Genomic DNA, 17,799 nt, shown 5'->3' on the forward strand with positions numbered 1-17,799 from the left:
ATATGGACAGGGAATTCTGGGTCCTGGGTACCTGGAGTGCAGCCTAGAAGGGAGGGGGCCAGAGATCCTGATGGGCATATCCCCTTGGCCCCACAGACTTCACAGAGAGGGGCCTCTAAAGTGTGGTGGCCTGTGTAGGGGCCTCTGTTTCCCAGTACAGCCTATGCTATTGCAGTTTGTCTTAAGCTGGGCTCCATGCTCCTATTTTGGTTTCCTGTGCTCCGTCCTGTTTTGCAGTAGGGGTGAAGGCTGGGCGGGGCTGGTGTTCCGGGGGCCTGGGCCTTCAGGGTCTCTGGCCAGTGAAGAACAGAGCCTTCCCAGCAAGTGCTGCTGGAAGTGCAAACAGCCCCTTAGGGGCCCCTTCACAGTATTTTCTTCTTAAGTATCTCAGGATATTTATTTTCATTTCTGAGGAACTTTAAAACGATTATACACTTAATATATTCTTCCATTCGAAAATTTAGAAAAACTTGGAAAAGTAGAAGAGAAAAACATTACCCATAAGTACAACACACAAAGGCAGCTACTCTGAACATTGGCTGTATTTCCCTTGTTCTCTGCATTCTTTTCATACAGTTGAAATGATCCAGCACATACGATTTTTCTTGCTTTGTTCGTTTGAGCATTCCCCCATGTAATTGCATATTATTCAGAAGCCGTATTTTGAATAGCAGCTGATATACCATAATGTACTTAACCATCCTTTTGATGTAGGGCTTAGACGCTGGGCCCATTTTTTCCCACTGGTTTTAATCATGCTGCAGCAGGCATCTTTGTACATATAGCTTTTAGGGAACTTACAGCTTTTAGGGAACTGGCTTTGTATAGGAACAATTGTATTCAGCTTGTTTCCCTTTCTAGATGGTCCCTCTGGCTGGGTCTGATTCATACTTATAGTCGTTCATTTATTCATTCATTCCATCACCACATATTTACTCTGTACCTCTGCGGACCTGATCCTGGGAACTGGGGCACAGGCATGATTAAGACGTGGCTTCAGACCGCCAGGAGGTCCTGTCTGTAGGGAGAATCGGGCATGGAGATGGACACTTTTGAAACAGTTTGATCAGGGCTGGGATGGAGCGAGAAAAGGATCCTGTCGGAGAACAGAGGAGGGGCCCCTCATCCAGCTTAGGGACATTAAGATAAGCTTCCTGGAGGAGGTCTTGCCTAAATGAGTCATGGAGGATGAATAAGAGTTGGCTGGAATAAGAAGGGGGAACTTCCTGTTAAACACAATGAACTGAATAAACTTATTTATCTCTGCTGCTTCCCCAGTCCCACTGAAATATAAGTAGAGGAATAAAAAAGGTAGAAACTCAAGGTCTGGGATGCCGACCAGAAGTAAATGATTCCACCCAGAGATGCTTAGGAATGAGAGGTACCTGAAGGGAGAGGAATCTGAAGCAGAGAAGGTAGGATGAGGCGTGGAACTGAAAACAGGGAGAATATTGAAAGTCTGTGAAAAGGAGGGAAGGATATAGCTCAGTGGTAGAGCACATGCTTAGCATGCATGAGGTCCTGGGTTCAATCCCCATTACCTCCATTAAAAAAAAAAGTCTATGAAGAGATCCTCTTAGTGCCTCCCCAACCCCATTCAGTCAGTGACACCCCCCTGCCCCGCCCCTGCCGGCTCCATCTGCAGATGGAGGTTGATGTTTTGGAGAAATTGAAGTTAAGAGGCTCCAGGGTTGGGGACACCAGGCACAGTGGAGGATGGGGATGAAACAGGGCTGCAGGCAAAGGGATTTGCATCCTAAACCCATGAGAACCGCAACCTCCTTCCACTTTGCTACTTCCAGGACACCAAAGTCAGGAGCACACGAGAGAGCAAAGGATTCTTCTCTGGGAAAACTGAAAGGCCCCCGCAAAAGGCCTCCAAAAGATGGCATTTGGGAGTCTTCCAACAAAAGAACAGGCTTTCAGCCCAGTAACTCTGTAGTGAAGCCCAACACCTGGCAAGCACCATCTACACACAGAGCTTCCCATCAGCTTGTTAGTATCATGGCAACTGATCACCAGGGATCACCAGCCAAAGACCCTTAAGATAGGTGTATTTCATTTTTATAAATTAAACCTCGATATGACTAACTTTAAAAAAAAAAAAGCCTTAGGTAGCCAGAGATCATCAGATAGTACAAGGCTATTTGAGGAAGACTATCAACCTGTAAGAATGACCCCAAAAGCAAACAAACAAACATTAAAAAAAAAAACTTGGAAGGAACAGAGGTAATGGAGGGAGAAGAAAAAAACCTGGGAAATTAAAGATAGAGCCAAAATAAAGATTTCAGCAGAAGGATTAGAAAAGAGAAGGCGAGGAAATACCCTAGCAAGCAGAATGACAAGATGAAGAGATGGACAACCGAAGAGAAAAGATGAGAATGTTGGGGGATCAGTTGAGGGACTCCAACATCCAACAAATGGGAGTTCCAGAAATAGAGAATGGAAGAAACAGTAGGATGGAAAGGATCAAAGACGAAAAACAAGAATGTGTCCCAGAACTGAAGGAATGAAAATCCCACCGGGTAGCCAGCAAAATAATTGATAAAAAGACCCCCACCAACGTATGCCACTGTGCAATAACAGGATACCAGGGAGAAAGAGAGGATCCTAAACACTTGCAGAGAAAAAACGTAATATACAAAGGCTCAAGAAAAAGAAGGGCATTTGAACTTCTCAACAGCAACACCGGAAGCTAGGAGACAATGGAGAAGTGTTCTCAAAATTCTGAGGGAACATAATTTCCAACCTAGAAGCCTCTACTCAGTTGAATGGTGAATCAAAGGTGAGAGTGTAATAAAGACATTTTTATACACAGGCTATCTGAAGATTTTATGTCCTATGCCTCCTTTCTCAGGAAGCACTGGAGAATGCTCCAGCAAAATGTGGACATAAACTCAGAAAAAAGGCTGAGACTATTTACAATAGTGAAGACATGGAAGCAACCTAAATGTCTGTCGACAGATGAATGGATAAAGAAGATGTGGTACACACACACACACACACACACACACACACAGTGGAATACTGCTCAGCCATATAAAAGAATAAAATAATGCCATTTGCTGCAACATGGATGGACCTAGAGATGATCATGCTAAGGGAAGTCAGACAGAAAAAGATAAATATCATATGATATCACTTATATGTGAAATCTAAAAAAATGACACAAATGAACTTATTTCCAAAATAGAAACAGGCTCATAGACATAAAAAACAAACTTATGGTTACCAGGGGGGCAAGGAGGGGAGAGATAAATTGGAAGTTTGGAATTGGCAGACACTAGATACTATATATAAAATAGATAAACAACAAGGTCCTAGTGTATAGCACAGGGAACTATACTCAATATCCTGTAATAAACCATAATGGAAAAGAATATGAAAAAGAATATATATAGATGTATAACTGAATCACTATGCTGTACACCAGAAACTAACACAACATTGTAAATCAACTATACTTCAATAAAAAGAAAAAGAAAAAAGACTGAGGAATCTAGGAAATAGGAAATCTAACACAAAAGAGAGATGAAGGGAATCCCAGAGTGATGGAGAAGGAAGCAGATCTTAGGGCAACCTTGTGCAGGGATGGAGAGCAACCAGTCTGGATGGCAGCAAGGACCAAGTCTCGAAGGAAGAGAAAAATCTGATGGATTACCTGATGTGTCAGAACATATTGAGAGGAGAATTGCACTTCTCACAGAGTTTGGGGAGAATCGATCATTTATATGAAGAAAACTAAGCAAGCAAGCAAGCAAAAAAAAAAAAAAAAAAAAAGTCATCAACACCAGGGAAAAGAAACAGTCGTATGGGGAGGGAAATGCAATTATAGCATATGATGTGATTTATTCATTATTAATATTGGTGCAATCTTAATAATGTAAGCCACCAATACTGATTTAACCAAAAGTTTGTGCTGTAACTATAGTGGTAGAACAAGAGGAAGGGATGTGTGCAGCTGCATAAGAGCTGGGGCCGGAGGTAGTAGTGTGTGTAGGAGAGCCCTGTCCTCTCCCTGCATGGTAGGAATTCAGTGCATGATATCCAGAACTGAAAAAATAAATCAAGAAATAGAAGTATGCAGGTGTTCTTTTAAAATGAGGAGGTAAATACCCCAAAAAGCAATTAAAAGACTTGGAAACAGTTTGTCTCTGAGAGTGAGAGGTGAGGAGGGGAGAGTGAGCAATTTGTATTTTTGGTTTTAATCCTTGCGGTGCTGTGTGACTTGAAAACCTGTATATGTGTATTACGTTGGTAAAAGAAAAAAATTTAAGAATGCACAGGGTGGGAGGATATAGATCTGTGGTAGAGTGTGGGCTTAACATGCATGAGGTCCTGGGTTCAATCCCCAGTACCTCCATTAAAAATAAATAAGTAAACCTAATTACCAATCCCTCCAAAAAAAACCCCACAAAAAATAAAATAAAATAGTTGCTTAAATTAAAAAATATATACATTTAAAAATATTTTTAAAAAGGACACACAAGAAAAAAATTTCAAAACTGGATTAGCAAATATGAGCCTATGCCTTAGAAATATGAAAATGACTGCAAAAAAAAAAGTGCTGAAAAGGAAAGTTTTTTAAATTTGTCATTGTATTATTTTTATTTTGGCAGGAAGGGAGGTAGTTAGGTTTATTTATTTTTAGAGGAAGTACTGGGGATTGAACCCAGGACCTTGTGCATACTAAGCATGTGCTCTACCACTGAACTATCTCTCCCCCCAGGAAAGTTTTATTTTTAAGATCCTTTCACAATTTGACTTGTTAAACTATTTCACATATCACTTTAATAAAATTTTAAATAATTGTAAAAAACATGAAGAGGAGCAAGCATGTTCCAGGTAGCAAATACCAGATGTGCCAAGAAAGTAGATGAGAGGGTGGATTGAGATTTCAAGCTTCAGAGAGTTGGGTTTGACTGGCACAGAGGTTGGTGGGGAAGTTACCAAGTGTTTGAAAGCAGCAGAACCACATCAACTGATTTACACCTGAGGGATGTTCCTTTAGCAGCCACTGTGGAGGGGGGATGGCCATTGAAGAGACTTGGAGTTAGACAAGTTGATGTTTGGGAGATGAGGTGCCTGGCTGCCCCAGGGCTGGTTCTCAGCTTTTGTAGAGACTTGATGACCCCTGGGCCAGGGTGCCCACCTCCTTCTCCTCAGGACACTTCTGGGAGGAGCCCTGTGCACAGTTGCTCTTCAGGTCTCCCTGAAAATAAAATATACTTCCATTCATGTCCTGTCTCCTTTCTGTTGGACACCTGATTTTGTAGACCTGTTGCTCAAATCCTGGCTTGAGGGCCAGTCTCTCTTTTTCAGGTAGCTTTGCATATCTCGTTCCTAATGCATCTTTTGTTTATTAGTTTAGCTCTCAGAGGACAACCTTGTTTATCTAATTCCAGGTTCTTGGGGGAGAGGCATCTTGTTTCCCCAGGTACTGTTTATAGCTGGCTTGGAGGATCACAAAGAGAGGCAGGAAATCCAGTCAGGAAGTGAGAGCAGAAACCCCAATATGGCAACTCAAAGGCCGCCATTCTTTTCAATTATTCCACCCTGTTGTCCCCACAAGTCCCCCAAAGATTAAAAAACTGTTGGTGTTTTGCCATTTATTCTTTCATCTGCGAGATTGCTCCTTGCACCTGGAAGCAGCAACATTGAAATCCGTGGTTGGATTACATGCCTGAGGTTTTGGTCCAGAAATTATGGTCTCTTTACTCATAGGCTTCAGTCAATTAGTTACTGTTTATTGAACATTACTCTTGAGGATGGGAATTGGCGTAACCAAGCCATTTCAGAGCCCTCGGGTCCTAAGTGGCCTTCGATTAGGGGATGGCTATGGGAGTAGCAAGAGGAATTGATCTCTTCTCCTGACATGGATTGACAAAGGGTGGCCTGGTGCCCTGGGTCTTTGCTTCTTCCTGTAGACAGCTGAACTCAGTTGATAAAAGAGAGAGACTTTGGGATTCTGAAGAAACTAAATATTGTAGGGCCTGAAGATTGGAACTCAACTAGCATAGCTCTCTTGTGTTATAGATGGAACCAAGGTCCAGAGAGCAGTGACTTGTCCAAGTCTACACTGCCAGTTGGAGAATGAGCCATAATAGAGCCCAGCATTCTTTCTGCCAGCCTGTGCTACCTCCCAAAAGAATGGCAGCCCAGCTTCACGGAGTAAGAGGTGGATTGACCACTGGGCAGTGCATTAGTCCTGAAGCGATGTAGGATAGCACAGTGTTAATGATGATTGTTCTCTAGACGTTTAAGAATATGTATACTTGGTGGGGGTATAGCTCAGTGGTAGAGTGCAAGCTTAGCATGCAGGAGATCCTGGGTTCAATCCTCAGTACCTCCATTAAAAATAAATGAATAAATAAAAATAAATTAACCTAATTAATTTCCCACCAAGGCCCAAAAGAAACTCCCTCAAATTAAAAAAAAAAATTAAAAATACGTATGCTAAATACATACAGACCTGCAAACCCCTGATGTGGCATGCATCAGACATGGATGGTCCTATGGTGCTAGATACTCTCAAACTAGAGTAAGAGCCAGTCTGCAGTGAGGAGAACTGACTAATTCACTCTGCCTCCTGGCTTGGAGCTCTCGTACTCCCATTAGCTGCCATCTTGAGGACTGTAACATCCCATAGAAGTGCTTTTGGAGCAGAGGTATGTATCTGGTTATCTCGCCTGAGAAAGAGCCTGGGAGAAAGAGTCTGGCTTGACCCTGGGGAGCTAGGATAAGGGAGCTCACCTTAACAGTGAGTATATGCCCAGCACTGAGCTGCTGGTACAGGGGAGCGTGGGAGTAAGAACATGAGCTTTGCGGTTCAAGCCAAGCTCCTCTCCTTGTGTGCTGTGGGGCAAATCATTTCAACTTCTCTGTGTCAGTTTCATCATCTTAAAATTGGATGAGTAATTCCCACTTAAAAAAATTTTTTTTTAATTTTTTTTGTGGGGGAGGAAATTAGGTTTATTTACTTATTGGAGGTACTGGGGATTGAACCCAGGACCTCGTGCATGCTAAGCACACACTCTACCACTGAGCTATACCCTCCCCCCAAGTAATTCCCACTTTTGCAGGATCCAAGGAGGTGACATATGAAAAGAGCCCGCCACCATGCCTGGTACAGAGTAGATGCCCAGTGATTGTTCACATGCCAGTGGAGATGATTATACACGTGATCTATGCTCTACAGTAGATTTGGGTGGGGGGTGCCAATCTGTGAGCTCCTTGAGGGTTTGTATTCTTGGGTCAGGGCCTGTTATATAGTAGATTGAATGTGCACTGGGGTCTGGGGTGGGCTGGGGTGGTGAGGAGGTCAGCCTGGCTGGAGCAGAGGGTTTGTGTTAGGGAGAAAGGCTGAAGGGCTTGGCCTCAATTCTGTTGGCAGTTGGGGAGTCATTGAATTAGGCACCTCCAGTCTGGGATCTGGTACCTGTGAGTAATTGAGCCAGGCCTCAGAGGCAATCTTGTTGCTGCAGAGTGAGATGGAAAGTTTTAATACATGTGAAAAAGTGCTCTGTGGTCCTGGTCCCCTGTCCCTTTAGGGCGCTCCAAAGGCTAAAGGTTGGTCCCACTGTCATTGGCTGAGCAGGCACTGTGCCCAGTCAGAGCCTCACAGCCACCCCACCCTCCAGCCCCCTCCCTTCCCTCTGCGTCATTTTACAAGTGAAGAAGCTGAGGCTGGACATCAGGGAGTACCTGCCCTGGGATTATATGGCTAGTAAGTAGCAGAACTGGAAGCACTGGCCTCACCCACTGTCTGAGCTCTTGCACCCAGATGCTTGCCTGCCCCACCTGGTGGGTGGGCCCTCCGTTCAATCTTCCAGCAAATGCTCACCCTGAGCCTTGACTCCCCTTCCCACGTGTCCCTCTGGCTTTGCACTCAGCCTAGAGGATCCTCCCCTCACTCAGGTCGCTTCTTGGTTCTGCCACCTGAGGACAGAGCCTGTGATGTGTTCATCTATGTCTCCTCCGCAGTCCACCATGGGAGTGGGGGTGGGGGAGGGAGGGCCAAGAAGGAAGAAGACAAAAGGGGACAGGAAGGCTGCTTCGCACACTTGTTGGATTCTTCCAAGTTCCCTGGTCCTTCTTTCTCCCCTTCCCCACCCCCAACACACCACACACACACACACACACACACACACACACACACACACACACACACACACACACACAGACTTCTTAGGGAGGAGCAGCTGGAGGGGCGTGGTTCCGATTTCACTCCTTTGCTTGGTCCCCCCAAAGCTGTCCCTATTCCATTCTCTTCTCTTGTCCTTCCTTTGGCTCCGTGGGGGCCTCACAATGGAGAAGGCAGACCGATGTAGTAGAAAGGAGCCCAGCAGCTGACTCACTCTCTCAGCCTCATTCTCTTCATCTGGAAAATAAGCAGGTTGGACCAGGCAATTGGCAAAGCCTTTTCTATGTTGTTAATAATACCTGGCATTTGTCTGCTGGGTTCCAAAGGGCTTAATCATCCCAACAGCCCTGGGAGGATTGGCCTTGTGTGACAAGTAGGGAGACTGAGGCTCAGATTCCAAGCGGGGAGGTGACTTGCCCGGGTCACGGGGCTGGTAAGTGGCAGAGCCAGTATCTGGGGCTTGGTCTGTCTGGGTTTGACAGACCCTGCCCACAGCTGCTGGCTGACTCTCAGCCACTCGGAGAAATGCTTCACTCCTCACCATGACCTGCTAGGCCCCACATGGTGGGTTCCTGGCATCTGTTCAACCTCACCTCCAACTACTCTTCCCCACTGCTCATGCCACCCCAGCCACCCTGTCCTTCTCCCTGTCCCAGCAATGGGCTAGGCCCTCCACCATCGCATGTCCTTTGCACTGGCTCTTCCCTCCGCATGAAATACCCTACCCCCCATTTTCATGATGTCTATTAGGTCTCAGGGCCACTGCATAGGGCATAGAGAGAAGAAAAGTAGAGAGCATATGCTGATGGCTGTTTTTTTTTTTTCTCTCTCTTTCTCTTTCAGATCTGATGGTGAGAATTCCAGAACAGTCAGGTCAGTACCTCCTTTCTTTAGTAGTAGTTGGGAGAGGGGGCAGGGACTAGGGTGGGGCCTCTGGTTTGTTACTTCGGGATCCATGGGAGGGGTGGGGGCCAGCTCCAGGGGTTTTGTCCCATTGGTGTTAGGGGTGGGGATGGAGTAGATTGGGAGGGCCAGGGTGAATGTTGCAAGTGTGGGGAGGGGGTTGAAAACCGTTCCTTAGTCTTTTCTGCCCAACTGGCTGAACACTGGAGGGGCTCATGGGAGCTGCCCACAGGTTAAAGCCAACTTGCAGAGAGATTGGCTCTGGACCCAACCTCATCTCCCAAGAGAAGAGGACATGATAGAAGTGGGGCTTCCCTTGTCTGGTGTTTGTGCTCTTCCCTGAACTACGGTAGCCCTGAGTAGTGGGATTTGGATGGACTTTCAATGTGACACATTCTAGACATTAGAAATATACATGATGATAACAAGTGCAACTTTTTTTTGCATGCTTGGTGAAAAAGGCTTACAAGCCTCAGTAAGTTTTCAGGGTGTGACCAATCTGTCATTTGAGGAAGTGAGGGTAAAACTGAGGTAGACACAAGGACTATTAGTGCATTTCTCAGGCCTTAACCCATCAGAAGCTTCATGAAAACACAAGTGTCAAGGATAGGGACTATATATGGGAATGATGGTGGGGCTCAGGGTAGGGTCCAGTCAGCCAGCATCCAGACCAGGGGTGATGGGCTGGGCCTCTGAAATGAGATGGGTCCAGGCAGCAGGGTGATGAGATGGGCACACTCGGTCCCAGACAGGGCTGCGACTGACACATATGACACATGCACGAACAGTAGAATCCACTGAGTGGACCAGTTGGAGGAATGATCCCTTTCTATGGGGCTCTGGCAGGCCCTCCCCAGGGTTCCCAGCTCAGTGAACAGAGCACAGGTTGAATTTCAGCCCCGACTCATGCCCTTTTGGCTGTGAACCCTTGTGCAAGGCACAGCTTGCCTGGCCATATGCAGCAGCCCAAGTCCTGGCATCCAGGCCGTAGATATGGGAGGAGGGCAGAGGATCCCAGCACACAGACGGAGGTGCGTCATGAGACATGCTGTGTCCTAGCATCCCAGGCAGGGGGTATGGGATGAGCCCGATGTCCCAGTGGGCAGCCAAGGAGTATGGTCTGGGCATAGCCTGTTCTAGCATTTGGGAAGGCACTAGTCTAGCAAAGGACACCAATCCTGATTCCCCACTGTGGGTTTGGAGAGAGGTAACTTGGGTTGACTCCAGAGCACAGGCCCCCAGGCACCCCCTGTGAATTTGCCTTCTTCTTGTCAAGGAACCCAGCTGAAGGCGTCTCTAGCTCTTCCCAGCAGGTGAGTGCCTAGGACATATAGCTCAGAGTGTTTCATAATGATCATAAACATAAATCACATGATGACATACGTTGGGCCTTTACAACTCACAGAAGTTGTCAGGGCCTTTCTTTTGTTTGATCCTCCCAATGACACGGTAGGCGGAACCTGGCCTGGCCTTATCATCATCATTTTACAATTGAGGAAACTGAGGCTAGGGCTGGTTATGCATTTGCCTATAGCCCCACCCCTAATTTATGGTGGAGCCAGGATTCAAATCCAGGTCTGCCTGGCACCAAGCCCAGAGCCCTGCCCACGCCATCCCTGCAGAAGCCCTTGACAGCCTTGCAGTTAATAATAGTCCCCCTCAACCTCATCCTAATATTAGTAATCATAGCAGTTATCATTTGCTCCTCACACATTAAGAACTCTGAACGTGATCTTCTTTAATGCTCACAACAGCTCAGTTAGACATGGATTGGGATCCCTGATTTACAGATAAGGAAGATGAGGCTCCCCAGAGGGTCAGTCCCTTGCCCAGGGAAAGAAAAGCAATGGGGGCAGGGTGGCATCACTCTGACTCATACCCTGGGCTGTCTGCTTCCAAAGGTGGCATTTGTTTTACAAAGATGTACTTCCCGACATTCATCCTGGACCCACAGTCAAGGAGACAACAGTGGCCTTAAGGACTCAGCAGTTGGGGAAGCAAGGGTCACCCTTGGGCTGCACAAGGGACCTAAAACAGCACTTGTGGGGAAAGATCTTGCAAACACAGGAAGAAGATCCTTTAACTTGGAACCAGGGCTGGGTGGGGTCATCTGAGGATGCTCTCAGACCCACATGTAAATTCTTGAGCTGACTTCAGTGAGGGGTCAGGAAGCGGTTCCTGGTAAAGGCGGTGTCTGAGCTGGACTGTGGAGGACTGACACGCAGACTTTGCATAAGGAGGGCATCCCTGGAAATAGAACCAGCAGGCACTGGAAGTGAGGAGGGGCTGTGGGGGGCAATTAATTGGGCTAAAACAGATCTGGCCAGGAAAGGAGCAAATGTCAAAGTTCAGAATGCTGGTCTTGTGGGGGCTGAGTCACAGCCATCTGTCATCAGTGGGTGCCTGGGGAGGCTGGAGGAGAGAGGGTGGGCTTGGCAGCATAGAAGGGGCAGCAACTGGATCTGGGCAAAGAATTCCACTTATGGCTAAGTGGCTTTGACTGTGAACAGATCTGTTTGCTCCCTGGGGCCCCAGGGTCCTCATCTAATAAACATTGTATGTGTGGAGAAGAAAGATTAGGAAGATGGAAGAAACACCAAGGAGGGGAGCTAGGCCTCAGCTGTTGTGGAAACAGGGAGGAGTGAGCAGGATTGGTGGATTGAAAACCACCCGTGGCAGGGCCCAGGCGTGAGGGCTTCCAGGTACGGGTGCCAGAAGAACTGTGGAGTCTAATTAGAGCTGAACAGCTGGTGTTGGGAGAGGGTTGTGGGCAGAGGAAGGTGCCAGGACTTCCTGTAGGTCCATGAGACGTTGTCAGACCTACAGGCACCTTAAAGCCAGGTCCAGAAACAGACTAGCGATGGCTCAATGTCACAAAGCTAGCTCTCAGCAGAGCCTGCTTCCTAGCTGTGTGTTCTTTGCCGAGTCACTTAGCTTCTCTGATCCTTAGTTTCCTCCTCGGTGAAATGGGGACAAGAATTCTGACTTCTCTAGGTTGGTGAGAGAACTTAAAGCAATGCTCAGTGTAAAATAGTGGCTCAACATATTATAGTGCCCTCTGCCCTCCCCTAACCCAATCCATCGTCATATACATGAGAGTCAAGCTCAAGAAATGTAGAGAGGCGTAGAACTTGAAACCAGAGGGGCTGGAGGGGCTGATACCTCTGCCAGCAGATGAGGAGGGAGCCCAGGCCCAGAGGCAGTCACTGCAGTGAGGGTCAGGCTGGAACTCGGGGGGGGGGGGGGGGGGGGGGCTGGGTACCAGGCTGAGGTTGCTAGGCACGCAAGGATAAGAGCCGGAGGAGGTGGCCTGTTGCTAAGGAAGGAGGGAGGGGGTGGGGGAGGCTGCTGACACCCGCAGAGCCAGGGATGTCCCCATGGCAACGGGAGCCGCTGCTGTCGGGAGAAGTGGGAGGAGGAGCCAGCACTGGCTCTGTTCCCAGAGGAGGCCTCCCACTCCAGGCCTCAGTGCCCCCATCTGTCCAACGGGAGTTTGGGTTAGATAATCTCTGAGCATCTTCCTTGTTTTGACCTCCTGGCAATCTGGGGTGGCTGAGATCTCATAGACCTTCTGTGGCTCCCCTGTCTGCATGTCCAAGACACCGCCAGTCCCCAGAGCTGCCCTAGCTGCGTCTGACTCCTCTCCCTGCCTCCTGTTCAGTGCAGCCCTGGTTCCCCAACCTGCCCAGCCCAGTTCCCACCACTTTCTTTGCCTGGAGCCTTGTCACTTACTGCCTGCTGAATGCTCCCTGGGTCTGGGGTGAGGGGGGCCAACTCCAGTCCTGCCCACTCTGGGAAGCCTTCCCCTGTCTGCCCTAGTCCTCCCAGACTGCTTCCTCCTTCCTGGCCCCATCAGTTGGAGCCCCTCCTGCTAGCCTCGGTAACCACTTCTGCAACGCATCAAGTTGCTTCTGAGACCTGGACTTCACACAGGACCCTTGACGGGCACAGATCTTTGCAATAAATCTAAGGTGTCATATTGTGAATCTCCATTTTACACATATGCCAGTGCTCTGAGATTTTATGTGGCTTGTCTGGGCTCCCCCAGGTCCTGTGTGGTAGAGCTAGGCTTGGAACTCAGCTCTGTGTAACTGCCGCTACCCCGGGCCTGAGGTGAGGTATGATTTATCAGCGCTTACTTGGTGAGAGCTAAAGCCCGTATATGCCGGCCACCATGTATTCTCTCATTTCATCTTCACAATAATCCTATAGGGTATATATTCTAGTCACTTTACAGGGGAGGAAAGTGAGGCTTAGAGAGTTAAGGTAATTTACCTCCCAATAGAACTAGGATAGGAATTCAGACCACCAAGCTATACCTGGTTGTATTCCAGAAGCACGTACAGAGCATTCCCTCTGTACCCGGCCTGTGTTGGGTGATCCATGGGGGGATGGAAGCGGGCTTACAGACACAGATGAGCCAGCTCTGGCAAGCCCAATTGGGAGTGTGTTGATGAGGAGAAGCCAGTTGTAAGGACAAGAGGCTGGAGTGGGGAGAACTGGAATCTTGATAGTGGGATGGAGGAGGAGGGAGATGTGGGGTCGGGGGAGTTGGATAATTTTCCCAATTGAGGTACCTTTCCAGGAAGCTCACCAGGGGCAAGAAGGGATAAGGGGTCTTCCCTCCCCTTCCCGTTTGCATTCCCCTGCCCCTGCCTGGCCCAGCCCCAGGAAGTGGGTGACCCCTATGCTGGCTGTGTGCCTGGTTGGCACCAAAATAAACTTGCCTTCTCTCTCTTCCCTTCCCCTCCTCTCTGTCCCCTCTGTCCTGGGTTTAATTAGCAGCCCTGGGGATGAGTCACTTGCCCGAGCCTCGCGGGCAGCACCACTGCGTTCTCAATGTGGATGCGCTCCTGCAGCCTGGTCGCGCCGCGTCTGTGTGGGTGCGAAGAGCAAAGAGCGCAGGGCCATTGCTGACTGCTGGCAGGCGTCCCTGCGCGGCAGGGTGTCTGCAGAGCAGCATCTCTGGTTGCCGCTCATTTGTTTTGGTGTCCACTGAATGTCAGTGTGTGTGTGTGTGAGAGCGTATGTGGCTGTAGCACATATCTGTGGTCGCAAGCATCAGGAAACTAGGGAGCATCTGGGTGAACAAACACAAACACTGTATAATTGCATTCACCCTTCCCTACATAAGAGTTCTTTAGGCGTTTCTGCTTATGCCAGCCCTGCACTTATGTCCCCAATTTTCCCTTGTCTTAGTCTGGGTACATTTTGTTGCAGGGAACAGAAACCCACTCAAATGCGTGGAAGAATAAAGGGTGGGGGGGTTGGAATATTGTGAGGCTACATATCACAGAATCTAAGAGTGGTGAATGATGTATAGCCAGGCCTCACACCAACTGAAGGTGGGATCAAGAAGTTAAGGACCAAGATCGCCTTCTCAAGATTGCTTTCTCCCTCCTTCTCTCTCTTTCTGTCTCTTGCTCGCTCGCTCACTCTCGCTCTTGCTCTCTGCATCTCCTGGGCCCGTGCCTTGTCTCTCGCCATCTTTCATGGCTTGCTTGATCCCTGTCATCTCTTTGCCACTGACTCTGCTCTCTGGACTGCCTCCCTCTGCTCTCAGGCAGCCTGATGTGGTCACCAACCTGGAAGCTAAGTGACCTTCCAGCTTTGGGGTCCACCCCATACGACTGCAGCGTTTCTGTCCATCCTTTGGTAACACAAGGTGGCAAGGGGCTGTATGTGGGAGTTGATTCTCCTAGAAGTGGGTGAGGGTACAGGGGAAAATTCTTGGTACTTGGTATTTCTTCTGCAGTGACCATAGCTTTTATGTGTTCACAAGTGAGGTCAGAGCCTGGGGAGCAGTCCGCTCAGAGGCCCATGATTTGTAAGCTTACTCGTCTATCAAGGTTTTGGTTCCTACTCGAATGCACATCGACCTTTGCTCACTGTGCTTTCAGGTTCCATGCTCTTGCATCAAAACGCCCTGTTGTATCTAAAAATTTCCCCTTATTTTGTGCCAAAACAGCTTTTAAGTGCGCAGTGAATATTACCATTGCTCCCAGTGTGCAGTGATTTTCAGAGCCTCAGAACCACAGGCATAATGCTCCTCATGGTACAGCTGCTACCCAAGTTCTTGGTTGTTTCAGGAACTTTCACATTTTATGAGTGTCATGACTGAATTTATAGTTATCTGCAGTATATAATTACAAACACACATTATCAATATGATCAGCTTGACGCTTGAGCTTACTTTTCCATTAATACAAACCCTGCAGTTTTTACATTAATTAAAGAGGGAATTAATGACCGCTTAGACAAGTTTTCACCTATGAGTAAAGAGTTTGGAACCAGCTGTACGTGTAATGACTGTTCTCCAGATGCAGGGGCAAGGCCCATGGCTCTGACCTTGGCCCTGGCCTCACATCCTCTGGCTGAGACTGGAAGCTGCCCCCCATCTCCTTGGGGACCTCCAACTTCTGGCCTGGCACATAACAGGTGCTGTTGTGATTTTTTTAATAAAATGATTGTTTTCATATTATTGTTCAAGTCATCTTCCACATATAGATGGTAAGCCTGAGTAGGAGAGATCCTGCCAGGCTCAAGGCAGAACCTCCTTCAACTCCTTCAAGTAATAATGGCTTTGATTCAAAAAATGTGTGCTATGTCTCAGGCACTGTTAGGGAGCATTGGACACACATTATCTTGAATCCTCCTGGTGGCTCTGCCAGGTAGGGGTGATTGTATCCACTTTACAGATGAGGAAACAGAAACCTAGAGAGGTAAAGTGACTTGCCTGAGGTCATCCATCCATCCACCCACCCATCCATCCGTCCATTGAGACATTTGTTCACTGCAGGGTGATTTCTTGAGCACCTACTATGTGCCAGACACTGGGCTAAATGAAATGTGGTTGATACAATGATGAATGAGTTTCCTGCTCCGAGGAAACTCACCGTCAGTTAGGAAAACAGATAAGGAAACAGACAATTACACGGGAAGTCTAGGCTGCTGTGGGAACATCTCAGAAATGTACCCAGTCCAGCCTGAGGGTCAGGGAGTCTTCTCCAAGCTGACGTCTAAGCTGAGACTTGGAGGATGAATAGAAGTTAGCCTGGTAAGGGATGGGGGTAGGGTGAAGTGAAGTGGAGAATGTTGTGGGCAGAGCAAGAAAATGTGTGCTGGGGCTGTGGGAGCAGTGTTTGGTACCTGCATTCATGAACAACTATAGCTGTATCTGCAGTGGGATGGGCTATCATGAGGAATAATCTGGAAAGGGGGCAGAAGGTAAATTGGGAGGCTAGGACCAGGACCCTGGTCAGTTAGGCCCAGAACTGAGGCACTGCAGGACCCAGGAACAGAGTTTCCATGCTTCTACACCTGCCTGATCCCAGAGCCAGCCTGGGTCAGCCTGGCCAGTGGTGGGCTGGGATTCCAGTGGTCACAGTGCCCTCTAGTGTCCATCAGTCCATCTTGCAGCCTCCACCTCTGTGGATTGTCTGTCTCCCAACACCTGCTGACTTGTGTGACTACGTGCCCTTTGCCAGAATTCTGGGGACACTGGGATGACTAAGGCACAGCCCCTGTCCCTACCGAGCCCCTAGCCCAGAAGAGGCAACAGCATGCGAACAGACAGTGCTGAGAGAAGCTTGAGGGCTTGGGGAAAGGGCACAGGGGAGGGATCGGGCAGGTTCCCAGAGGGCACAACCTCTGAGCAGACTTGTGAGCAACAAGGAGGAGCTAGTGAGGTGGGGAGGTGGCAGTGGGGCAGGGTGGTGGAAAAGGGCCTTTTGAGCAGAGGCAAATTTGAGGGCAGAAAGCGGAGTGTGACAGAGAATTGCAGGCACTTCCATCTCGGGGGAGCACAGATTGAAGATGGGGAGGAAGGCTGAGACCAGTTCGAGGTGAGGCAAGGGGCAGTGCACAGAAGATCCTAGGATGCCTGACACTAGCTCATGGTAGCCATTTGCTGACTGGAATCATATAACGAGCGTCCCTGCTCCTTTCGGGATCACAAACCCAGCTGAGCATCTGATGAAAGCAGTGTTCTCCCTGGCAATGCTCTCTTACTAATATTTTTCATACAACTTCAGGGGCTTCAGAGACACTTCCCACCCCAGGCCCATCCATGAACCACAGGCTTCCAAATTCCTCTTAAGATAAATACCTGAAACCTTATCAGGGCCTCTGAGGCTCTGCGTGATTGGGCCCCCGCCTACATCCCCCGTCTTGCTTGTCTCCCCTTTGCTTTTTCCACTCAGCCACGTTGGCCTCCTTGCAGTTCCTGGAAATACCACCTCAGGTCCTTTGCCCGAGTTGTTCCCTCTGCTTGGAACACTCTCCCCCTGCTCCTTCTACTTTTTGCCCAGCTTGATTCCATTAGCAATTAAATAATGTCTGTCTCCTCTCTCTTGGATATGAGCTCCATGAGATCAGGACACTGACTCCCCTTAGTCACTGCTGTATCTGGCCCCCAGCTCAGGGCCTGGTTCACAGGATCTGTTGAATATGTGAACAAAGGCCTGCCCTGTGGCTGGGTTAAGCTCCTCACCCCTAACTCCTTCTTCCTTTCAACCCCTCGGGGGTTATCGCATGAGTCTACCTAACAGGTTCAGATATGTATGAATTCCAAGAGTGGCTCAGATGAAGAGATATCTTCGTAGAAATCTTCCCCTGCCTGAAACAAACAGGCTTCCAAGGAGCCTCCCTTGCCTCCCCGGGAGAAGGCTCATACCTTCTCAGGCTCAAGCTGAGACTCTCCAGCATGTGCATAATTCCTCTCTCACTGAAACCTCACAAGAATCTGTGAAGTA

General features: G+C 48.3%; 1 protein-coding gene across 2 annotated transcripts in view; it reads left to right on the forward strand.

Moving 5' to 3' along the window:
- Positions 1-17,799, forward strand: part of IQSEC2 (IQ motif and Sec7 domain ArfGEF 2) — a 75,922-nt gene that overhangs the window by 15,691 nt on the left and 42,432 nt on the right. For both annotated transcript variants that reach the window (XM_010970679.2, XM_074359251.1), the window contains exon 2: positions 8,987-9,016. In XM_010970679.2, coding sequence (XP_010968981.2) covers positions 8,987-9,016 — 30 coding nt within the window. The remainder of the gene's footprint in view (positions 1-8,986; positions 9,017-17,799) is intronic.

The sequence above is a fragment of the Camelus bactrianus genome, chromosome X (assembly GCF_048773025.1).
Source record: "Camelus bactrianus isolate YW-2024 breed Bactrian camel chromosome X, ASM4877302v1, whole genome shotgun sequence".
NCBI lineage: Eukaryota > Metazoa > Chordata > Mammalia > Artiodactyla > Camelidae > Camelus > Camelus bactrianus.